This window comes from Macrotis lagotis, chromosome 1, assembly GCF_037893015.1.
Source record: "Macrotis lagotis isolate mMagLag1 chromosome 1, bilby.v1.9.chrom.fasta, whole genome shotgun sequence".
Taxonomy (NCBI): Eukaryota; Metazoa; Chordata; class Mammalia; order Peramelemorphia; family Peramelidae; genus Macrotis; species Macrotis lagotis.
Window position 1 is genome coordinate 699,956,660 of NC_133658.1, and position 26,466 is coordinate 699,983,125.

The window sequence follows — 26,466 nt, forward strand, 5'->3', positions numbered from 1 at the left end:
ATGTATATATCAAACTGCCTACCATTTTCAGGAGAGTAGAGAAGAGGAAGGGAAGGAGAAAAATTTGGAACTCAAAAATCATGTAAAAATGAATGCTAAAATTTTCACAATATGGAATTGGGACAAAAGTGAAATACTACTAAAATTTTTTTTAAAAAAGATCTTCCCATATTAAATAAGGAATCATATGCCAAGATCAAGTGATTTAACATTTTGAATATGAAATTAACTATTCTACTAGCTAAATATTTTTATAAAATAATTTTATGCAATCTTTTTCATCTTTATTCTCCTAAATATTATTTCATTCTATATGATTAAGTTTTAAATAAAATTATAAAGAAAATCAATAAGAATTTAAGTACTTTCAGAAAAATTCTATCTTTAGATTTGCACCAGAACAATGATTTTAATCTGTGGAAGAAACATCCTCTACCGATACAGTTTGACATCTTTTAGAGAGCTGCCCTGGTCACTGAAAGGGAAAATGTACCAGAGTCTCTAATCCAGGCTGTGTCAGAGTAGAGACAGAACTTGAATTCAGGTCCTCCTCATTTCATGTCATCTCTCTTTCAGTTCTCATCTTGAGATAGATTTTTATGAATATATATCTATAATTATTTTTAAATTTCTATCATTTTTATAATTAAATGAGGTTATTCTTTTTTAAAAATTACTTAATGTTTTTATATTTGCTAAAATGTGCATATAACATTTTAATTTGAAATTTAGATTATTACACCTAGAATAAAAACAGCAGCAACAACAAAATGCCCACTGTGGAATTATTCATCATTCATTTCAATTCCAGGAACAGCAGGGCCTGGAGTCAGGAAGACTCATTTTTCCAAGTTCAAATCTGGCCTTAGACACGTACTAGCTGTGTGTTAACCAAGCAAATCACTTAACCTTGTTTGCTACTTTCCTTATCTGTCAAATGAGCTGGAGAAGGAACTGGCAAACCATTTAAGTATGCCTGCCAATAAAACCCCAAATGGGGTCATGAAGTCAGACAAGCTAAAAAGCAACTGAACAACATTAAAGACATAAAAGTCATAATTATTACTTAAGGTTATTCTTGACAGGGTGTACAAAGGTTGGTAAAGTTAGGTTATTAAAGAACCAGAGCTTAGTGCTCTCAACTTTCACTCAAAATTACTAGTTTTACTCCTAAAATTGTTGGATAAGATATGTTGGTTTTATCTTCATCATTCAGTAAAATATCACAAGTTGAGAGCAGAAAAAAAGGGAATCAGAATAGTTTCTAACTCTGATAACATACCATGTATTCATTCATTTGGCATAGAGGATTTTGAGGAAGGGGAAGAAAAGAAAAATGGAAAGGAAAGAAAATGAAAACAGATAAAAGGGAAATAGTTATAATGAATATGATTGTGTGTTCAATTGAACACCGTTAAATGTTCTTTTCTGGTAGATCATGTGTTAGGAAACATGAAAGAGAAATCACATTCATGTAGATCAGGGCTCAAGATATCTTCCATACACTGAACCACAATATACTAATGGGAAAAATTACAGCATCTCTTGTAGAAATGTTGTAAGAATAAGTGAGCTAATCAAAAAGAAAAATTAATCAGCTTATAGGGATGTTTCGAGAATAAATGAACTAATCAAAAAATAGTTTTTCAGAAGAAAGGTATGGTATAAATCTAAGGTACTCAATTGTTGTGGGATAGTGTATGATTATAAAAACTTGATTCAAATATTGATTCACTAATCCTTAAGATCAGTTATGCCATGATTTTTTTTAAATATATGAATGTTCCTCTATCTCTTCCCTAGTCTGCCTGTACCTCTAAGAGGGAAAAATCACAAATAAGGAGAGCCTCAGAATAACCATACAACTTCTTTTTTCTTTAAAAGATGCTGATTATTTGTACTTATTAAACAAGATAGGTTTGTATTTGGTAAATTGGTTCACATCTCTTTTGGCAGCAGAGAGAAAAGGATTTTTAAATCTCCAGTGAGTAGTTGATTATGACATGGCCTGGCTAAGACTAGGGGCCTGTCAGATCTTGTTTAGAAAGACCTTGAAGCTCTTCCCTCTTCTGGATGACATACTTTAGATGCTTCAGGGAATGGAGAAAGGCATGGTTTGCCAAATTCTCCTCTTCTCTTTTTTTTTCATTCATGGTAGCAGGAAGAATATAAATGGCTAAATTGAGGCTTAGTTCTTTTTACAGAGTTTAGTAACTTTGAAATGTCCCATGATAAGCTTATTTTAAAATAAGACTGGATCCTAGAGAGACATAATCAGTTCTCAATATTCATTATGATAGAGGTCAGGGAGAGCCTTGATTTAATATATATTTCTCCTGGCATTTATTTAATAGCTGTAGCATCTTTTCTCACCAAACCATTTATGAGACCTGCAGTAGAATTGGTTAATTTGAATTGTTCCTTTCTCCCTTCCTTGCTGATAGGTGTTGATAAACTAGGAAATGGTCGAATGCAAATAACAGGAGAAAAGCAAAAAAGGAAGAAAAGCAGCAGCATGAATAATCCAACTAGCTATTTCTTTAATAAATATAAGTAAGATTCATAAAAATAATTCTTTCATGATAGATACTAGCCTAGGATTTGCCTTTGATAATCCCATGTCACATGGATAATTAATATGCATCTTTTAGGATACACTTGATTTAATTCAATTTTTCAGTTTTTAAAGTTTTTTTAATCATTAAGATGTAAAAGTCCATGAAAGTTAGGATTCATTTAAAGTATCTTCAGTTCAAACTCACACATATGTAATTTATGCTTAGTTTGTGCAAAGGATTCTTCTAGGTGCAGAGGGAAATACTTGAATTATTTCTTTCTGGCTGCTTGCAATATGCAATATTTTCTCCTTGACCTGTGAGCTCTGTAATTTAACTATAATATTCCTGTGAGTTTTCATTTTCACATCTGTTTCAGAAGGTGAACAGTGGAATCTTTTAATTTATAGTTTACCCTCTAGTTCTAGATTATCAAGGAAGTTTTCCCTGATCATTTCTTAAAGGATGATGTCTAGGCTTTTTTTTTATTGTGGCTTTCAGATAGTACAATAATTTGTTTTTCCAATGAGATATTTCACATTGCCTTTTACTTTTTTCTTCTTTTGGTTATGTTTTATTATTTCTTGATTTCTCATAAAGTCATTAACTGAGCTATTCAAGTCTAATTTTTAAGGAGTTTTTTCCTTCAGTGAAATTTTTGTGCTTCTTTTTCCATTTGTTAATCCTGCTTTTTAAAATATTATTTTCTTCATTGATTTTTTTGTACCTCTTTTAGCATTTTAACCTAGTGTTTGTTTTTAAGGTGTTTTCATCAGTATTTTTTTGTGTCTCCTTTACCAAGTTGTTGACTTATTTTTTTTACAATTTTCTAGCATCATTCTCGTTCCTCCCCCAATTTTTCCTCAACCACTCTTAAATGATTTTCAAAATCCTTTTTGAATTCTTTTGTGACCTGAGACAAATTTTTATTTTCTTGAAAGTCTTCAGAATATAGGAATATAGGAACTTTGACCCTTCTTCTGAGTGCATTTAGATCTTTCTTGGCACTACAGTAACTATCTATAGTCAGATTTTTTTTCTATTTGTTCATTTTCCTGTGTTATTACTTGACTTCTAACTTTTTTGTGAAAATGGGGTTCTGCTTCAAAGGGTGCACTGTCCCAAGCTTCTGGGGTTTTGTGCAACTGTTTTCAGAGATATTTCTAGGATCCTATAAGTTTTCAGTTCTTTCAAGTTGGTAAGATCTAAGGAGAGGTGTGTTTATTACTCTCCTTGTTTGTGCTCTGATCTGTGAATAACCATAAGTATTCTTCTCTGACCTGGAACTGTGAGAAGTTTCCCTACTCCCCTGTTGCCTGCAAGCTCTGGTGTGCCAGTATTCCTCCTCTCCCTGAGTTTGCTACCTAGGACTGCCACCAGATCCTGGTGGCAAAAGCAACAGAGTTCTGCCTCAATGCCAGCAAAGAGACTCCTGTAATCTCCTTCTGACTAGTTGTTGGATCCCCCTGACCAGCTGAGTGGTCTGAGCTCCAAAGGCTCCTGCTGTAACTGGTTTGGTGGCTCCTAAGACCTGCTTCTGGTTTTCTGGGGCCGGGTCTGTGCTAGTGCAGCCTATGCAGAGAGCTCAACTCTCACCCTAGTGCAACAGATTTTCTTCTCAATTTTCTAAGTTGATTTTGCCATTTGTGGACTGAGACGTTTGGAAATCTCCACTGCTGCTATTGATTCAGTTGCCCGGAGACCTGTTCCCAGTTTTCTGGACTGGGTCTATGCTAAAGTGATCTGTGATGTACTATGTGCCTCTCTCACCCTGGTACAAGAGACTTTCTTGCCAACTTTCTAAATGGTCTTTTCCTGGAAAAATTCTTTCACTCCATATTTTTGTGGGATCCACTGCTTTAGGATTTGTTTAGAATCATTATTTAAGGGTATTTGGAGGGGTGGGGAGAGTTCAGGTGAGTCTCTGCCTTTACTCTTTCATTTTGGTATCCCCAATAATTTCTAATATATCACTCAGTTCTTAATCCCTATGATCTACAACCATAAACTTAGTACTTTCTAGGTAGCTTCTGTTCCATAGCAAATATTGAGTGCTTACTACATCTCTGTGCTAGGCACAAAATGGGGAGGAGAGAGGGAAAGAAAACAAGCATATTCCTTTACTCAAGGAGTTTAGGAGGGAAAAGACATGAATATCATAAAAAATAGAATATTAAAATAAGTGAGAGATAGGAATAGAGTCCTATAGGAAATTCATTTAGGCAGTTAATTTAGAATTAGCCTTCAGCTCACTATTTGTCTTGAAATATAATAGAAACGACCATGGGAAAACATGTTTTAGGAACATAAGAGTTAGAGCTGAAAGAGGCCTCTTTAGAGATCATTTTGTCCAGCTATCTTTTGATAAATGAGGAAACTAGCAGCAGGGGCAGAAATGGAACCCTCAGACTTAGATTCAGTGTCTTAATTACACACTGGGTTTGAGTTCCTCCTCCAGGTTTGCCCTAAAAGATATGCATAGTCTAGGCCAAGCTTCCATTCTTGGAGATTGCAGATTTACAGTCCCCTGACATAGCTTTGTTTCCATGGGAACAGACCAGAACTAATCGATTTTGTCTGCAAAAATAATAATAAAAATACCCACGTGGAAAGAGAATATTGACTCTAACACATAATAGACAAATTGAACCCCATAGATTTGTGCATTTCTATATGGTCTGTCGGGAAGAGCTCTTTCAGAACTTGTGGTTAATGGGAGGAGGGGGTTCTTACACTTCATCTCGGCAATGTGCAAAATATCCAGGACTGCCTTTTGTGAGATTCAAAATTAGTCTAACACTCATTAACCAAATATGTTATTTTCCATTAGAATAAACATAAATTACTCATTAAAATGATACATTATACTATTTGACTTAAAATATATCAATGCCATCTAAGAATGCCAAAATGAAAGGAGACATAAAATCCATCTATCAGTAGTTATCAGCATACAGCACAGATGCTTTTTTAATGACAAATCGGAGTCTCAGTTCAGTACAAAATGTCAACTATAGCCAAGAAAGGCAGGCAAAAATAGAATGTACTGAGTATCTTCCATCAAAACCTGTCTCATTTTCAGTCTGTAGTGATACATCAAAGACCCTGAAATACTCAGATGAAGTCTTCATATCCAATGAATATAAGGAGCTTAATTGAAATAAAATGTTAAACAAGAATTAAATTTAAACTTAACTTTTACTGGGCAGTTAGATAGTGTACCAGATAGAACACCAGGTCTGGGATCAGGAAGATATGAGTTCAAATGTGACATCAGACAATTACTAAATGTGTGATCCTGAGCAAATCATTTTAGATATGTTTGTCTCAGTTTCCTCATCTGTAAAATGGAATCATGAACAGTCATTTTCTGACTCTTCATGACTCCCTCCCCACCAATTTGTGGTTTCTTGGCAAAGATTTTGGAGTAGTTTGCCATTTCCTTCTGCAGTCCATTTTATAGATGAGGAAATGAGGCAAACAGGGTCAAAAGCTTGTTGAGGGTTATGTTGATTGTTTGAGGCCAGATTTGAATTCAGGAAAATGAATCTTTCTAACTCCATGTCTTGCATTCTGTCTACCTATCTGGTCTTATATTTCTTAATGCTACATTAATGAACCCAATCTGGGTAAAATTCATGGCACTGAAACCAGGAATTCAAAAGAACATGCTAGGGATGAAATATATCTCAAAGCAAACTAGAGTTTAAAAACAAAAATACTTTATGGCTATTTCAAAATGAACATGAAGATACAAAAATTTAAACAAATGCATTCGCTAACTAGTTACTGATTTAAAAAGAATTTTCTCAGACTTTCACATTGTCTGTGTGTGTGTGTGTGTGTGTGTGTGTGTGTCCCATTTAGTTATCACATGGGAGCAATTATTTAGTTGTTATGGCAAAATTGCTTCCTCTTTTTTTTGGAGAATCTGGTCATTTACTTTTTACAAATTGACTGGGTTTTTTGGTCTTGGATGTACAAAGTTCTATGTATCCAGTATGGGTTAATAATTAATGTATGAAGGTCTAGTCCAACAAGGAAATGTGCAAGTTAAGGATGAGCCAGATTGTTATTTAGGTCATTCCAGTACCAAAAACACCCATCACATGTGGTAAATCAAAAACATGAATTCATGGTATCTTTTTATTAAAACTAAGTGTTGGGGCAGCTAGGTGGCGTAATGGATAAAGCACCGGCCTTGGAGTCAGGAGTATCTGGGTTCAAATCTGGTCTCAGACAGTTAATAATTACCCAGCATGTGGCTTTGGGCAAACCACTTAACTCCATTTGCCTTGCAAAAACCTAAAAAAAAAAAAAACCAAACTAAGTGTTACAGTGGACAGAATGCTAGGACTGGAATCAGGAGGACATGAGCTCTATACTCAGACATTTACCATCTGTGTCACTTAACTTCAGTTTGCCTCAGTTTCCTCATGTATGATATGAGATAATAATAGCACCTACCATTTAGAGTTGATGTGAGGATCAAATGAGTTAATAATTGAAAAATATAAATGTTAGCTTATAATATTCTTATTTTCCTTGTTTTCCATTATGACACTGAACAAGAATAAGAGTTATGTATACAATGTGAGTTTTGCAAAATAAATGATAGTTTGAAAATTATAAACTTTCATATCAAAATCTCTATAGAAAGAACCGTGAAAGAAACCTTTTTTAAATATCAAATTGTCTAACCCCATAAAAAAACTGGTTCCTACAATGACACACACAATTACTTACAAAAACAAACACAAACATCCCAGATACATAAATGTGACCACAAAGATAAAAGTATATTTCCATGCTCATCAAGTGAGCTTACTCTCTATTAATCATTGAGCGTTTTTCAAATTGGATCCTTATTTTATGAATATTCTAGGAGATCCTGGTTCAGTGCAGAATGATATTTATTGTGAAGAATAATTGTGAATGAATATTCTAGGAGATCCTGATTCAGTTCTCTTGTCAGAGTACTTTTGCATACATTTTCTCGTTAGCTACTTCCAAAGGCCTGTGAGTCATAAAGGGCAGCTATTATAATACATATTTTAAATATATAGAAACAAGGGTTCAAATTTATTTGAAGTCTTGGCCAAGGTCATTATAGTTAGCTAATCATGATCTGGCATTAGATTTCCCCAATTAAAGGATTTAGATACTTGAAATATGCAGGCCATACCCAAACTTTCTTTTAGCTTCTTGTACTAAAAATGCTCCGTAATCAAATATATGAAAGCCATGAGTATACAGCACATCTGCCAATTTAGATCTGCTATGTGTTAATTTAGTTTGAATGCTAAAGTGACTAAAAAGATACATTGCAGAGATATAATAAAGGTTTGCTAAATTCCTGATTGACTTTTGAATGATCTAGAACAGTGGTCAGCCAACTCTTCTGTACCATCAACCATTCTACTAAGACAAAGTTTTTATTTCATTTATGGAATAAAAATTATTTACAAAAATAATACCCGGCATTATTTTTGATATGATATCTGATTTTTAGCAAAAATTTTATATGAAACAGAAACTCAGACCGACCAGAAACCAAAGACAATAATTTAATATAAATATCAAAAGAAATCAGTTTGCCAACCATTGACCTCTCAAAGAAATATTAACCTTAACATCAATTTAATAAATGTAGTGAGTAAATTCACCATATAATTTAAATTTAAATTGTTTTCCTTCTTGTGAGGAGCTATTGATCAGTGAGGTAAATAGTAATGATAGTAGAAATGATAATAGCTCATATTACATAATTCTTTATGGTTACAAAGCAAATCATAGGAGTTAAAGCTAGAAGAGATTTCATAACTCCTTGAATCAAACCCTCTTAATTTGGAGATGCAGAAATTGAGGGTCTAAAAAGTGAAGGGACTTAACCAAAGAAACAGAGGGACTAAATAGCAGAGCTGGGATTGGAAACCCATTCTTCTGATTTCAAATTCAGTGCACTCTGTGCTATCCACATTACTTAATGAAAAACAGGGAAGAAAGGGAGAGCTATAGGGTTGACAAAAATCAAGAATTGGCTCTATATGCAAGGCTTATGAGCACATATCCTTTACCAGAAGTAAATAACCATATTTCTGTGTTTCTTGGCTCAAAAGTCAAGAACAGATGTCTTATGAAGTTGGTTTATGGAGAATCAGATTGAAGAGTAATAATGTTTACAAGTTAAAATTGTGGCACAGCACTAAATACTGTACTTAATGTTTATAGTGACTTTTTTTTTATTTACTGGCAAAACCAGATGAAGCATTAAATACCATCTTGGTTGGTTTTTTTCCCCCTCCATTTTACATTACTTTTTCCCTAACTGGTATCAATTTGTCTCCTTTTATCCCCATAGGAGATTCTTATGTGAGAGGCTAAACGAAATTAAATTTGCAGGATGAAAAGATGGCACAGGCACTGCTGGTACCCCCAGGACCTGACAGCTTCCGCTATTTTACTAGAGAATCTCTCGCTGCTATTGAAAAACGCTCTGCAGAAGAGAAAGCTAAGAAGACCAAAAGGGAACTCAAAGAAGATGATGATGAAAACAAACCAAAGCCAAATAGTGACTTGGAAGCAGGAAAATCTCTTCCATTTATTTATGGAGACATTCCACCTGGAATGGTGTCAGAGCCCTTGGAGGACCTTGATCCATACTATATCAATAAAAAAGTGAGTCCTTGGGAAGATTATCCTTATTAATACTTTTTTTTTAAAAAGTGTTTATTTATTTTCATCCATATGTACATGAATATTTCCAACTTACAAAATTTCCTTCTACCCTCCCTTCCCACCCCACTCCCTTCAGCAGGGAACAGTCAGGTTAGCATTTTACATATATAATTTGTTAAACATGTTTACAAATTAGTAATTTTTGGCATGAGGAATTAGGATTAAGGGAAAGAGATACATAAGAGATCATTTTTATAAAGTATTCATCAGATTTGGAAGGGTTGGGTTTTTTTCTGTGTGTTTTGTTTTTCTTCTTCTGGTTGGGGATAATATAGTCCATAACCATTCAGATATAGTTGTCCTAGCTCTTTGGACTGCCTAGATGAGCTGCTTCCATCAAGGTTGTTCATCTCATAATGTTGTTAATGTGTAGATTATTCTCTTGGTTCTACTCCCTTGGCTCAGCTTCAGATCTTGTAATTCCTTTCATGCTTCTCTAGAGTCTGATCATTTATGGTTTCTCATATAACAATAGTATTCCATAGTATTTATGTACCACAGTATTTATGCTTAGCCATTCCCCAATTGATGGGTATCCTCTCAATTTCCAATTCTTTGCCACTACAAAAAGAGCTGCTATGAATATTTTGGAACATGTAGGACTTTTCCCATTTTTATAATTTCTTCTGGATATAGACATAAATTGGAATTTCTGGGTCAAAGAGTATGAACAGTCTTATTGCTCTTTGGACATAGCTCCATATTGCTCTCCAGAAAGTCTGGAGCCATTCACAACTCCATCAGCAATCCATCAATGTCCCAATCCTCCCATACCTCATTTGTTGTTTTAATTTGCATTTCTCTAATCAATAGTGATTTGGAGCATTTTTTCATATTATTATATATAGCTTTAATTTCTTTAATTTCTTTAATTGAAAACTGTCTGTTCATATCCTTTGACCATTTATCAATTGGGGAATGACTTGTGATCATATAAATTTGATGTAGTTCTCTTTATATTTTAGAAATGAGACCTTTATCAGAACTCCTGTTTGCTCTTACTAATTTTTGCAGTACACACTGCTTATAGTAGTCACTTTCATTGGGTACTTATTATATTCCTGCATTTCTTAGCTTTGCAAATGCACCATAAGCATTTCTCTTATGTTCAATACTAGCATGTAAGCAATGGAATATTCATCAGAAGATTCTGGAAGCAAGTATAATCAGAATAATAAATTGCAAAAAATTCATTATGAGTCAATGATTTTGTTACAACAAAAACTATAGACAGGTATAAAATTCCTCCCCAAAGTAGTGATATGCCTATATCTATATGAATTCATAGTAATTTAAATAAGTATTTAAATTAAAATTTGTATCAGTGGAAATAACAAAATACATTCTCTGAAATACTAAGTAACTCATGAGCAAAAAGTTGAATAACATTTTCAACTTTAAATATTTCTTTAAGTAAGTTAGAGTTGACATTTGTCCAGAAATACATGCTTCCCATTTTAGAGTTTGACTTTTTTTAATGACATCTTTACAGTAGAAAACTATTTAATCTTATGGTGGGAAGGCTACAATTTACCCCTGCCTATATGAAAATTGGATGAATTGGGACTTATTTTTTTTTTCTTTTTTGTTTGGTTTTTGCAAGGCCATTGACTTGCTCAAGGTCAGACAGCTAGAGTGTGTGAGGTCAGATTTGAACTCAGGTCTTTCTGACTCCAGGGTCAGTGCTCTATCCATCGTGCCACCTAGCTGCTCCTAATTTTTCTCAAAGATATTTTTTCAACCTAGGATATATATTAGGACCTTTAATCATACTAAGCCAAAATATGACTGATCAGTCTCTAATATCACATTTAAGGAAAATGTCAAGGAAAAATAGAAAAATATTTTACCCTCAAGGACTTTAAACTCTGTTTAAGTAATAATTATTTATCTATTTATGTAATGCCAGAACAACCACATAATTTATCAAAATAGTCAATTAAAAAAAGAAAAAAAGATTGAAATAACACTTTGGTGTTTTGTAAAAAAAATTACCAAATGAATTTTTCATTTCATTTTGGAATATTCTGACATTACTCAAATGCAATTAATATTTTCCATATATTTTCATGAATAAAAAAACAAATCTGGTCATAAGATGAAAGAAAGTATAATTCCAGTGTACTGTCAAAGGTCTGACCTTTGAATTCCTGCAAAATAATGTCATCCTGTTTTCAACACTTATTAAAAAGGAAATCACTACACATGCATATATAATTTAAACTTGTAAGATTAAAATGACTAAAAGATGTAAAAATCATACATATAAATAAGTTTATAGCTTTAGATTAAAGCTATATGCCAGTGTTAGTACTCACATAAGTTCAATCACTATACTTTAATCCTATGATTAGAGTGTTGGCATTCTAGAATGTTGGAATGCATAGTAAAGAAGCTGGTCCAGACTAGTCCAATCTGATCTAAAATCATTCTCAATAGGTTCAATCTGGTTTCAATCTGGTCCAGGACACTCCAATTATTGATGCAACTCATCAATACCTTAGTACACCATCTGATTAGAGTGCTAAATAGGGAAAAAATCCTTCTAAAGTTCACATTCATAGACTCTGAGGTCAGTTCTTTTACTCAGCTCCATTATTGTCTTCAAGAGAACTTATCAGGAAACATTCTTGGAAGTTATGCTTAACTTTCACAAAAACATTAAATTTCCATTCCCCTTACAAACTTTCCATTTATCTTCATGGGGAAGGGGAAAGTTATAGTACAGTTTTCAAACATTTTTATTGTTTCTTCAGAATTTGAAAGATTGATACTCTTTGCATTGGGGAGGGGGAGAGAAGTAGAGCAGAAGAGATGTCACATGACTTGAGCATGTTCACATAGCTAGTATGGGTCAGAAAAAAGATTTAAACTTAGATCATGTTGATACCAGGTTCAGAGTCCTTATCTACCACATCAATCTTGCATTCTTTTCACTATCTCTCATTAATAAGGGATGTCCTCAGTTTTCATTAGAAATTGAGAAGACATTCTCTCTACCTTCTCCCTTTCTTGTCATCTGAAAATTGCCTAACATTATGAGCTAATGAGAATAAAATCCAAAAATCTATATGGAAATTATTTGAAATTTTTTAAAAAATGTAACAAACTTCTATTTCCTTTCATAGACCCAGGAAATTATTTCGTTTCTGAAAGTCTTGGTTTCATAAAGTTTGGTCAACAGGAGTTTATAAAAACTTAGGAAAAATGTCATAGACATATCAAATTCAATTTCACTGGTGTCTCAGCAGATACTGAAAAAGTTAAAAAAAAAGAATAGTGGCTAAAGGCTGGGGAGTTTTGCAATCTATTCTTTACCTTTTTTTCTTTCTTTTTGGGGGGGGGCTGTAGATAGGGTGTATACTGAGTTTTATTTTCTAAATCCTTTCTTGACATGGTAAATGGCAACTAATTAGTAGGCTAAAGTATTTTAATAACTATTTATATTTACACTCTAACTCAATTTGATCAACAGTGAATTTTATATTCAAATGTTCTAGTTACAGCAGAAAAACTGATTTAGTTGTTTGACTATTAATACTAAATTATTAATACTATGAACTTTGGGAAATCATTTAGCTGATTCTCAATTAGAGAGTTCTCTGATACCTTAATAAAGAAATAAACACCTGTTGGACAATCTTTTTACTACTGAAGAATAGTTTATTTATCCTTGTTACATAACTGTTCAAATTTGTCATGTAGAATTCATAGAGAAAAATTTATTAGGCACTTTGCCAAAAAATACTGTCTTTAAACACAAAAGGACAATTAACTGAGAAACTGTTTTCTCAGTCCATTGGATTTGCAATGTAAATATTTCTATTTTAATAGAGCTTGTTGCCATAGAAAATGAGCATATGGAACATAACACTAAGACTTTTTAGTTAAAAGATAGAAATATATTCTTAACTCATCCTAAAGAAAAGATTTAAACAGATGGATGTGAATCTAAGCTGACTCTAATCTATTAGATCAAAATACATGTGAAATAATTAAATCTTGAAGAAAAACTGCAATTGAATATATGTGCACATGAGGATGCATTTATAATTATATATATATGTTCATATATATATTTATGCTGAGTCCAGAGTATTATATTAAATAAGTGTTGTGGGTGACTAGTAAACAGAATTTCACTATCTAAGCCCTGGAGAACCTTATAATTTTTAACTAGTCAAAAATATACATTTGAAATTATTTGAGAAAAATTATATGAATACATGTATGTATATATTATATATTATCCATAAATTAAGTTTAGAGCACTAAATTTTATGAGTGAATAGAAGACAAAATATCTCTGCCTTCAAGGATTTAGGTTGACAAAACATATTTGAAATGATTTAAGAAAAATTACAAAGCTTTGTATCAACAAGTACAAAATAATTTACTACAAACTGATGTTCTAATGGTGAAGAGATGTCTGTAATGATTGGTTTAATCTGGGAAAGCTTTCTGGAGGCAAATCTTTGTATTGGCAGAAGTCAGCATAGGCCTTTGCATATAGTAGATGCTAAATTAATGTCTGATTAGATTATTTCTGGTGAGATTTGATCCAGTTTTTCAAGAAGATAATATTTCTATGAAAATGAGTATTACCTAGTAACTCAAGGGGGTGAGCAGAATATTACCTAACAAATAAGGAACTTCTAACAAGCAGTAAAATATTCCATCAGGAAAGTTTATGATAGAAAAAGAGTATGAACTTGTCATGAATTGCAGGCAAGGGAGATATATTGATATAGATAATCTAAAATGTGATCTAGTAGATTGTGAAGTCTTTGTAAATAAAGTGTTATACTTCTATGGAAATGTAAATTGACTTACATAAATTGACAATATGAATTTTTCTTATGCATGCTTATCTTAAATTGTTTATTATAATAATCTTTACATTTTCTTTTTTTTTCCTTTTTCAGACTTTTATAGTATTGAATAAAGGAAAGGCAATCTTTCGATTCAGTGCCACATCTGCCTTGTATATTTTAACTCCTCTCAACCCTGTTAGAAAAATTGCTATTAAGATTTTGGTACATTCATATCCTTTCAGAATGGTTGATTTGATTTCCTATTTCTAAAAATCTGTGTTTTTTCCTAAAGGAAAAAAAAATGCATTTTTACATTACATAGTTGAGAGTGTCCTTGAAGTCAATGGGAATCTGTTGGATTAATTTGTACTCTCTGTTTTTCTGCTGCTGATACGAAATATTGACCTGTTGAAATTATATTTAAATCATTTTTATCAGGTACCAATGTAAACATTTTGCTTCATTTCACATATATGATAAGTTGCCTCCACAACATCTCTAGCATTCTTCTCTTTCTCTCCACATACTTGGCTAAAATCTCAGGTGCTACTTGATATCCTCAAGGCTATTCTCCCTTTACAAATCATCTTCTACAAAACTGACAAAGTGATTTTTATTTTTTAAGCACAGACATGAACATGTGAGCCTAATGTTCAATAAAAGCCCTTATTAAATACAAACTTCTTCGTTTGGCATTTAAAGTCCTTCACAAACTATTTTAACCTAACTTTCCATATCTATTCTATATTATTTCTCTTAACTCACTCTTTAGACCAATCAAGCTGGCCTTGTTAGATTTAATTCAGGGGCACATAAGTATATACATATGTCTATAAGTAAGTATACATACATACACATATATCTATATATGTGTGTGTGCGTGTGTCCATATATTTATGAAAACAGTGTGTATCCCATGAAAGTTATGTGATATCTATGAGTTTGAGTTTATCTAAATGTGGTTCATGGGGAGGTTTCAGAGATATCCTTGGAATTTTTCCTGACCTCTATCCAAAAAACACTTTACTCCCTTTCAAGAAAGAAACAATTGAAGGGATTATAAAGCTGAAAACTCTGTTCTCCTAAGAACTAGAACCAAATCTGTCTACCCCTATAAATATTGCTAAAGAGGAAGGGATGTAATAAGGTATTATTTTATCTAAGGTTTTGACCCTTAGACCTAGATGCTGGTTACACAGACTATCATAAAGAGTGATATAGAAATAAAGTCATTTATTCAGGCATAAAGCAAACAAATCAGAGAAGCTGTATAGGTTGGAATGTATGAGATGAATACACTATTTGGCAACAAGATGTCTCAAATCAATCACAAAATAAAAGCCTTGATCACATGGGGAAGTTGCCAGATATCAGTCTGGATATATTGAAGATATTAGGTTTCTCCTCTTTCCCTTTTTCTCTGTCTCTCTGTCTCTGTCTCCCTGTCTCTGTCTCTCTGTCTCCCTCTCTCCCTCTCTCTCTCTCTCTCTCTCTCTCTCTCTCTCTCTCTCTCTCTCTCTCTCTCTCTCTCTCTCTCTCTCTCTCCTTAAGATACAGCTCTATCCTTTCTTCCTTAGGAGACTGGAATTACACTTGCCCCTACTAAAAGTAGGAAGGAAGAAGAATATTCTCCTCTCTTAATGTCCTACACCAACTTTGCTCCCCACACAGGTATACAACATAAAGTCATAATTCTTGCCACCAGTGAAAAGAATCTTATGCACAGGTTTGAAGCCAAGTTTACACATTTATGTTTACATATTGTTTCCCTTTATTGAATGCAAGCTTCTTGAAGGTAAGAATTATTGGGTTTTGTCTTTCTCTTTTACCAATGCCAGTACCTGGCACATAAATCAATAATTGAGAAATACTCATTGAATGACTAGAGGTCATTTACTCCCCTCCACTCACTCAATGATATTGAAAAATTAGCCTACTTTTTGTTTCTGTTATACAACAGGCTATCTTTAAATCTAGCAAATCTAGACTAGGGGTTGAAAAACAGGAATTGGTTGATACTTGGTTATATAAATGAAACATCATAAAGAATAATATAAATCTGTTCATACCTCTTATTACCTAAAATAAGACCCTTAATGAAGCATTATTAATAAAACAATCATCCAATTAATTAACAAGCATTTACAAAGCACTCAATATGATTCAGTTCATTGAGCTAAGCACTATGTGTTCATAGAAAGGCAGAAACAACTCCTACCTTGGTATGGACTCAAATAGGGGAGACAATCTGTAAAGAACTAAGTACAAACTATATAAAAAATAGGGAAGGCAAATTCAGAGGGAAAGGCATTGCCAGGTAGGAGAACCAGGTTAGGCCTCTTGGGGAGGTGAAATTTGAGCTCAGTCTTGAAGGAAACCAGAGAAACTAAAAGAGAGTATACTAGGCATGGTGGAGAGTCAGTGTAATGGCAAGGAGATGAGAGACAGAATATTGTAAAAAAGAAACAGGTCAATGTAGCAACATCAGGTGAATAAAATATAAGCTTATGGAAAGTCAGGAAGGTCCAGATTATGAAGAACCAGAGGTGACAGGAACTCACTGGAGCAGCTAAATGAAAGATGGACTGGAGGAGCACGGAGAGATTTGAGGAGGAGAAATCAATCAGATAGCCAATGAAATGGTCCAGGCAAGAGCAGATAAGGGCCTGAACATGGTTAGTAGTTTCAGAATTGGAAAGAAGGGAATATATGTGAAAGATGCCATGAAGGAAAAATAAGATTTAGCAACTGACCCAGGATGTAGTATGAGTGCGTATGAGACCAGTATTACTCCAAGGCTGGGAGTCTGGGTGATAGAGAAGGTGGTGATTTCCTTAGTACTTATGGGGTACTTTAGAAGACAAGATGCTTTGGAGGGGAGGGGAGAAAATAAATTCTTGGATATATTTAATTTGCATTTGAGATGTCCTAAAAGCAGTTGCTGATGAGGGACTGTGGCTCGGGATAGTGACTTAAGACTGCATACATATCATCTGCCTAGATTTTGTCAACTAAATTTATGGGGTTGATATCCAGTGATATGATGAATGATATGATGAATGCAGTCTTTAGTGCTATTAAGACTATCGTTAAAGCATTCAAAATTCAACAGGTGCTTTCTGTAGCTTCAGCACCATGCTTTGGTGCTTTGAAGAATGTCAAACATCTTTTCCAGAGAACATCCTAGAGTTGGTAACCTAAAGCAGCAACCAGAGAACAAAAGATGCTTTTACCAGTGCAGGGTCATAAAGTAGAAACAATTTATACAAATGCATAAATTGCTATCAATTGTACAGATTTTAGAATTGAGTTGAGTGACTTTGAAAAAAGAACATGCAGTTAAAAACTACAGCATTCAAGAGTAATATTGAAAAGGTTTCATTGTAAGATGAAGTTTAAGGAGAAAGATTGTTGAGGAGACTTCAAAATAGAGCAGTCCTTTATGTTGTGACTGGAAGGTCAGAAATAATTTAAATTTTAGCAATGAGGGACTTAGGCTGAACCTAAGAAAGACCTCTTTTAGAGTGTCCAAGACTGTAGTGTTCTCTGAAAAGATTTTAATTAATATAGGTGTCAATCTGGGCAGGAAGCAGTACAATGTAATAGAGTACTGAATCTGGAGTCAGGAAGACTCATCTTCCTCATCTGTAAAATAAGATGGAAGGAAATGGCAAGCCACTCCAATATCTTTGCCCAAATAAACTCCAAATGGGATCACAAAGGAATTTGACACAACTGAACAGCAAGTGTCAAAATGTAATTTGGTTTGGAAGTGGGGAAAGTCAGACTTTAGAAGAAATCTTAAGCATTCTTTTAAAATAATGATTATAGCAATGGGAAATTTCAAATTTCTGATGGAATTTTCTCGTTTGACTACACATTTTATCTTGTCTAATATGTTCATTAGCTAATATTGAGATCTAATTTAACTAATTTGCCCAACATCACATTTTTATGTCCAGAACAAACCCACCACTCTTATTTTTTTCTACCTTGGGGGGGGGGGTACAGAATGACACAATAATCCTTTGCACATAAGTAATCAGTGATTGATTCTGGCTTCTAAAATTCCTCTTTTTTAGCTGGAAAATAGTAAGTTGCATTGGTATAGAACTGCAATAACATTGATAGCACACTCCTTATTTAATTCTTATTTGCACAGAATAAATCAATATAGCTATTATCTGAACACTCTCAGATTTATATATTGCAATCATTAATCTGTGTATGTAAATGGAGAACTAAGTTATGCCCATAACTTACATATTGAAATAGTATTTTATACTTACTTCCTCTGATAGAGCCATCTGGCACAGTTCATCTGAATTTTAAAAGGGTAGTGTACATAAGCCATTGTTTTGTTTTGTTTTTTTTGCCAAGGTAATGGGATAATTAATTAGTGTCTGAGGCCAGATTTGAACTTGGGTCCTCCTGACTCCAGGGCTGGTGCTCTATCCATTGTACTACTTAGCTGCCCCCATAATTCATCATTGTGGAGCAAAACGAGATTGGTTACCTTCCAATTAATTTGTTCTGGGCCTTATTTTTGAGATTAACATTAAAATAGGAAATGCATATAATTTTGGAGGCAGTTAATTTTTTAGTACTATACATAGTAGAATACTATGTATTTATTTATTTAGTATTTATTACTATGTATTTATTTTCTTAAAGCTACACATATATATTCCTTAACCATAATTTACTTTATTCAGCATGCTCATCATGTGCACTATTCTGACCAACTGTGTATTTATGACCATGAGTAACCCTCCAGACTGGACAAAGAATGTAGAGTAAGTAGAAATGATTCTTGGAATATGAAACTGACTTAAAAATGCTCAATATATCTCTTTGCCTCTAACTTCACTTATGTTTCCACTTTCTGAGGAAAGATTGAATATCTTTCCTCATAATTTCTTATCTGCAAAGGTGTGTTCCTTTGGTGTGTAAGAATATATGGGGGTCATTAGGGAATGATCATTTATAAAAAGTATGTTTTTTTTCAAGACATTCACTAAATTTTGGTGCTAAATCAATATTTGTTATTCTAAAAAATTAATGTAAATGAAATGACTAGGCTCTTTAGTCCAAGATTTTATTTTATCAATGTAGATAAAGCAAGGTCTAAAGTTTCATGTATTTTAATTATGAAAAGGATTTTTCTCTAATGGAGGTTGCTGTTAATGTCATATTTTTTAAAGGGAATGTTGTTGTTTTATTCTTTATTCTCGAAGAAGGCCATGACATCAGGGAGGTGATGCCATGACAAGTACATGAATTGGATTTGAGTGAAGGGGTGCAGTGCAGCTGTGCTAAGTCACCAGTCTCATTTTCTCTTCTGGAGTCATCTGGGTCAAGTAGCTAGATATAAATCAGGATGACTGAAAATGGCCCTGGATGCAAGGCAATCAGGGTTAAGTGACTTGCTAGTAAGTGACTAGTGTCTAAGGTAGAATTCGAACTCCCATCCTCCTGACTCCAAGGCCAATACTCTATGCACTGTACCATTGAACTTCACTAAAGGGAATGTAAAAGCAAAGAGAAAACCTTTCCAAGCATCACAATATCTCTTTTTCAAGGTGTTTTCCCTGAGTTTTATTAGTCATTGATTAGATAATTATAGCTAGACTATATAACATGCTTTAAAGTTTGCAAAGTGCTTTCCAAGTCATATCTACTTTTATTTTCACAACATCCCTGGAGAGGTAAGTGATATCATCCCCACTTTACAGACAAGGAAATTAAGACAAACAGAGGCTATATAATTTGGCTAGGGTCACACAGTTAGTAAGTGACTAGGATGAACTTGAACTCAGGTGTTCCTGACTTCAGGTCCAGTGTTCTATCCACTGTGCTTACCTAAATATTTTATTTTTTAAAATAATATTTTATTATTACATGTAAAAGCAATTTTAATAATTGTAGAGAGGTTTTTTTTGGTTCTGATTTCCAAATTCCATCCTTCGCTATATCTCCTCCCCTTCCTCCCTGAGACAGCAAGTAATCTACTATATTACTTAGTTAATTTAAAGAAAAGTGTTCTTGAGTCTTCACAGTTCCTTATGCCATTAGACAGAGACTCCAAGATCACTTGAACTGTTGATTTATGTAATTTGAATATATGTATTTATTGTCAAAATCAGAATCCTTATGTGTTAGTTTTACCAGAATATTAAACAAGCATTAGGCCAGCTGTCTATAAAACAACCCTAAACTAAAACTTCTCATTAATAATAAACATATCTCCTTAAGTTCATTTAGCAGCATATCCTATTAGCTATTTTGAGTGTCAGAAAGAGAACAGGGGTCAATTTAAAAGAGATGATAAAAGTATGTGCAGATGTAAAGTAGAGAAACATAGCAGAAGCATATAGATAGAAGGTTTGGTGGGATGTGGAAAAGATCACCAAAAGAGCCACTCAGAGGAAGATAGTGAGGTAACAGTGGTAAGTATTCCTGAAGCAGTAGTAGCCTTCTCATTCCTTTGACAAGGTAAGAACTTGGCATCGTTTGTTTTCACAAAGGTGAGGCAAGTTAACTAGACGTAATAGCCCAGATTAGTGTAAGAAATTGTGCTGTCAATTCACCAGTACTTAAAGGTGCCCAACAACTTATTCTGTTGTGGTTTCCTGGATATCAGAAACTACAGAGACTTTCTCCTGAGCTTTGATCTATACATTTCTAGTCAAAATTTCTATTTATTAGTCTGGACAGCAATGACCAGAATAGCAATTCTTTTAAAATGATTCCCCACTTTAACTGGATCATTGTCCCATTCTTTCCATTAAGGGTATAATGGGGAAAAATAATTTTACTATATAGTATCTCTCCATTGAAAAATTCAAAAAATTTTCTCATTTATTTTCATGTTACCTCTAAGACAGGAGTAGGAAATTATTTAGAGGTGACTCTAAGAAACATAATATAAACTCATAAAATAAATAAAGGTATGAATTATGTATTTTTGAATGGGTCTTAGCTTCTTAAAATGATAGAACTTTTTTTCACTCAAAAACATTTTTGAAACACCTATCATGAATAAGGGCGCTGGGAAACAAAAATAGAACAAGAAATTATTGCCTTCAAACACTATGATAAAGGAGAGTTTAAGGACACAAATAAATAATATAAAAGAAGATATGCTAAGTGTAAAGGCAATGTGAAAACACAGAACAATGGAGAATTTAGAAATACATATCACTGATATAAAGCACCTTTGTCCCATTTCAGTTTTTGAGAAAATATAGCACAGGAAATCTTTGTGATATGCTTTGGGTAATATATATATATGGTTTTAACCAGGAAAACAAATTTGAATGTTTTGTTTCCCACCAAATGTTCAATTCCATTAGTTCATCAAGCACTGTTTGATGACTTGTTATGTATGTGTCAAAAACTGTATCATGCCATGTCAAGTAGTTTGTGTTATTGAATTTGTTCACAAGAAACCCACAGTGTGCCCCAGAGACACCAATGATGTTCTTAATCATTTGTTTACCAAGTAACAGGAATGATGCAGGAACCTTAATATAGTATTAATCTTTATCACTAAGGGTAAAAGACTAGTGATGTGGTAAAGCACAGCCTAAACATTTAATTCCAGTTTATGCAATTCCACTCAGTAAACAATTGTTAACATTTCTTATGTATAAAGTACTGTATCAGTTAATGGATACCAAATCAAAACTGAACCTTCAAGTTCTAATTCTAATGGGGACAAGTCCTCATCTAGCAAGTATAATGCAGCTAGGCCTCAATTAATGAAAACAATAGATCTCCTGAAGTGGTAGTATTTATTTCAATTAGCAATATTCAAAGTTATAATTATATAAAATATGGTAATTTATTCCAACCCAATTGAAATGTGTAGTGCAAATTTAAATAATGCTACCACTTCAGGGAGAGCATTCTTAATCACACCAATCAGGACCTAAATAAATTGAGGTTAAAGAAAACACTAGCGATTGGAAAGGATGGGTGTGGGGTGTAGTGAAGGTATCAGGGATATCTGGATATAAAATAAAGTACCAACTCATTCCAGAGTGTCATGGCAGCTACAAACATCTTTAATAGCAGTTAATAAAAATAGTGACTCACTCAGAAAAGTCAGAAGGGAATCTAAGCTTATCTAGTTCCTTTCTCTTGAATTGCATAAAATTACAGCTATTAGAAATATTTTCCATGAAAATGTTAGCTTGTTGAACAGGAAAAATATATTCCTGTATATACCTCCTATTTGCATGGGAAAACAGAATAATTTAAACAGTTGGAATGATTTCTTAATTCTGTCACATATTTTTTCTGAGTTCTTGTAAGGGAGAGAAATGTAGACAGGAACTATATTGGGGTTAATACTATCTTAACTTCCATAGTTTCTCCCCATGTCAAGTAGAAATGTTAGCAAAGGTGATGTGTGCTTAAAAGTGATAAATCAAACTATTGGTGGGGGGATATATCCTTCTAAAAGTTCACCATAGCCAAGAAAAAAACACATTCAGTTTTTAGGAAATCAAACCATAGTGGTTTGGGGACATGGATATGCTGTAGAAGAACAGTTTAGTTCTTTTCTATTTATTTTTTCATTTTTTTAGGTTTTTTCAAGGCAAACGGGGTTAAGTGGCTTGACCAAGGCCACACAGCTAGGTAATTATTAAGTGTCTGAGGCCAGATTTGAACTCAGGTACTCCTGACTCCAGGGCCGGTGCTCTATCCACTGTGCCACCTAGCCACCCCTATTTATTTTGTTTTTAAAGAATATCATACTTAATAACAGGACGTTTGCCATAATTGCTGTTTCTCCAAAACCACTCACTATGTCCTTTCCCTCAGTCATTCATATGATGAACAGCCTGGCCCTTCCTCTCTGACTCTTAATTCCCCTGGTTTCTGTTGTGATTCAGCTCACATCCAATCTTCTAGGGACCTTCTCCCATTCCCCACATCCCAGCAGCCAGTGCCTTGACTCAGATAATCTCTCCTCTACTCTGTACAGATCTTATTTACATATTGTCACTCCCATTAGAATGTGATTTTCATGAGGAAAAGGTTAACACAGTGTTTGACAAATAGCGAGCACTTAATAAATATGTGTTGACTCACTCACTAGCTTTCTCAAATACTGCCCATAAGGAGAAAAATAAAATAAAAATGTAGACAATGCATTTAGATGTTAAAATCAAGCAGCAGTGGGAGAATATCAAGCCACTTGATAGGCAAAGAAAATGAGTCACAGAAAAGTTAAGGAAGTTTCTCTAGTTTCATAGAAAGAAACAAAGATTAGCAGCAGACCTCAAATAGATTCCATCATTGCATTGTTGCATAATTCCATCATCCCCAAATGACATAGCAATCATCAGAAATAGACCAATTTCAGAATCCACAAGTACTTAATAATAACTGCCAAATATAAGTCATTATACTTTGAGTATTGCTTAGATATATTGAGTTTAAGAGGAGAAGGAACTGAATGAGAATATCTGAAATGACTTGAGATAAAAAACAAACAAAATGCCTTGAAAAGTTAAAGTACAAACTGAAGTTATTCTTAGATTGATACTTATGCTTTGGGCAATTAGAGTTTTCCTTAATTGTTTCTAACATTTCTCCAAGTATTAATTAAAAACCCAGCACAATTTCAGGCAATAAATTATTTCTACTATGAAAAACATGTGTTTTACTATATTTGTAAAGTCCCAAATTTCACTTAATTAAGAAGCAGCTGTAATTAATGTTCTGACTCTTTAAATGATCAAAGAAAGTGAACTCACCTCCCCCAAAGCTTGGAAAGACATATAAAATATGTCTGATAAAAAAAGCTTAAAATTCAAGAAATTCTTAGGAAATTTCTCTCAATTGACTACAAGAAGCATGAGTATAAGAGATCAATCTTTTTGACTATTTTAAATTAAGATGCTATCTTTGAAAAAACAACCTTTTAATTAAATTCAATGAGAATCAGTTTCCCTGAGCCCCTTCCAGTATTGAAGATATCTATAAATAAGTCACCTTGACTTAAATTTATACTCTTATGCAAAACTGTTGGATGAAGAGATATTTTTAAAAAGATAAAAACAACTTTGTTACACAGAAGTAAGGGGCAAGAGGTTTTTCATTGACTGGTAATCTATCATGGTAATTTATATAGCTATAAATAATAAAGTATTTTTAAAAAGATGAATCAGAGAATTTTAAGAGTTGGTTAGAACTGTGGAGTTCATCTAGCTCAGTCTTTAATCTAATATAGCTAAGAATTCTATAACCCTCTGTCTATATAACCTGACAGCTTATCATCTAACCTCAACTTGAATAAATTCAGTAGCAGTGAACTTATGGACTTTACTAGGTAACTCATAATTCTCTTGGGTAGCTTTAATTATTAAAAAGCTTTATATGCATGTAATATATAAAACAGACATATATAAATATTTGTATATATATTTAGCTAAACCTATTTTTAAAAAAAGTGATACTGATTAACCTAAGTTCTACCCTTAGGAGGAACATAGAGCAAACTTACTATCTCTTCCATGTAAAAACATCTAAAATATTAGAAAAAAGAGATTTTACTTAGTCTTCTCTAGTCTAATATCATCATCATTATTATACGAGCATTTATATAGCACTTTAATATTTACAAAGAGTTTTACAAATTTTATTTTATTTTATTTTATCCCACTTTATCTTTACAACAATCCTGGGGAATAGTTGGTATTATTATTCCCACTGTATAGATGAAAAACCTGAGGCTGAATGGTTTGGTCAAGTCATTCAACCAGCTAGTAATTATGTGAGGTTGAATTTGACCTTAGGTCTTCCTGATTCTCAGCCCAATGCCCTATTTACTAAACACCTTCAGTTCTACCAGCAGGCCCTATGTGACATGGTTTTTGCAAGCTGCCTAACAATATGTTTCCTTTTCCATGAAGCAATCTAGTTTTTAATTGTTCCTCTTGAAATATGAGCCCTAAAAGTGGGGGCAGGATACAGATGTAACTTGAGCATTACAGAGTAAAGTGAAGTTACTATTCTTTATTACTGAAACACTATAATTCTATTAGGGAAGCTAGGTGATATAGTGTATACAGTAACTGCTATAGTCTGAACTCAATTTTTTAAAATTCAAATCTTATCTCAAACATTCAATTAGCTGTTTCACCCTAGGCATGTCACTTAACCCTGCATACCTTACTTTCCTCAAGTGTAAAATGAGCTGAAAATGACAAATGACTCCATTATCTTTGCCAAGAAAACCCTGAATCAATTCTATTAATGCAGCAAAATTAAATCAGCTTTTTTTCAGCCCTATAGATTAATATGGACCATATGATCATGTGGTAAGACACCTAGCTCTTTTATTCATAAACTTCATAATCTATCCTATAATCATTATATTTTAGTGTCAGATTTAATATTTCTTCTTATTAAATTTATTCTTGTTGATTTTTGCCTATTGATCTAAATTGTCAAAAGTAGTTTTGAGTACTGATTTTATAATCAACTATAAACATTTTATTCCTTCATCAAATACTTGTTGATTTCCTACAATGCAAAGCCTTCTTCTAAATGTTAAGCCAGGCATTTTCCCTTCAAGACTTATTTTATCTGTAGCTATGATAAATATGCCATTCACATATACATCCAAGAATATTGAATGAAATAGGTTTAAGGATCAGAGAGAGCTGTGGGACCCTCCCTTAGAGACAAAATGGATGTCTCTTTTCAGCCAACTCTTTTGAATAAGGCTGTTCAGTTATCTGCAAAGGTGAACACTACTATCATCTGGTTCACATTTTATTATTTTATCCACAAGAATATCTCTATAGTCTTTGTCAGATGCTTTCATGAAATCAGAATATACTATGAGTATGACTTTTCTGAGATCTATTAACCCTGTAAACACATTTTAAAAATAAATTGTCATTTTGTCATAAGTTCTTACTGATCCCTTGTATTGATGCCTATAGATTTTTAACATTCTTTTCTAAATGCTTACAAATTTTTTTTGTAATTTTTTTTGTGAAAAAGAGGCATTGTCTATGGGAACAGATTGTAGAAACTGGCAAAATAGCTATGCCATGTGACCCTTTCCTCTAATACACCATGGATGACTTCCACCTGGGCAAAAATTATGTTAATTTCTCATTTTTTGTGACTATTCACACTCCATAGCTGTTGCATAATTAAAGATCATAAATTGTTGTGACTGCCTTAGCTTTCTTCTCTCAGTTCAAAATAATTGCTAATCTCCTCACTGTAACCTAAAGGACCCAAAGGAAAGAGTACAACCCTTTAATTGGTTCTGGGTCCTTATGTCAGGTCTAGACTACCTCTCTCCCAGAGATTAAGGTGTAGGTTCA

General features: G+C 33.3%; 1 protein-coding gene across 1 annotated transcript in view; it reads left to right on the forward strand.

Moving 5' to 3' along the window:
• LOC141507820 (sodium channel protein type 3 subunit alpha) overlaps positions 1–26,466 on the forward strand; it is a 155,629-nt gene that overhangs the window by 36,732 nt on the left and 92,431 nt on the right. Inside the window, exons 2-4 of the mRNA XM_074215820.1 lie at positions 8,917–9,233; positions 14,219–14,337; positions 18,814–18,903. Coding sequence (XP_074071921.1) covers positions 8,967–9,233; positions 14,219–14,337; positions 18,814–18,903 — 476 coding nt within the window. The 5' untranslated portion in view covers positions 8,917–8,966. The remainder of the gene's footprint in view (positions 1–8,916; positions 9,234–14,218; positions 14,338–18,813; positions 18,904–26,466) is intronic.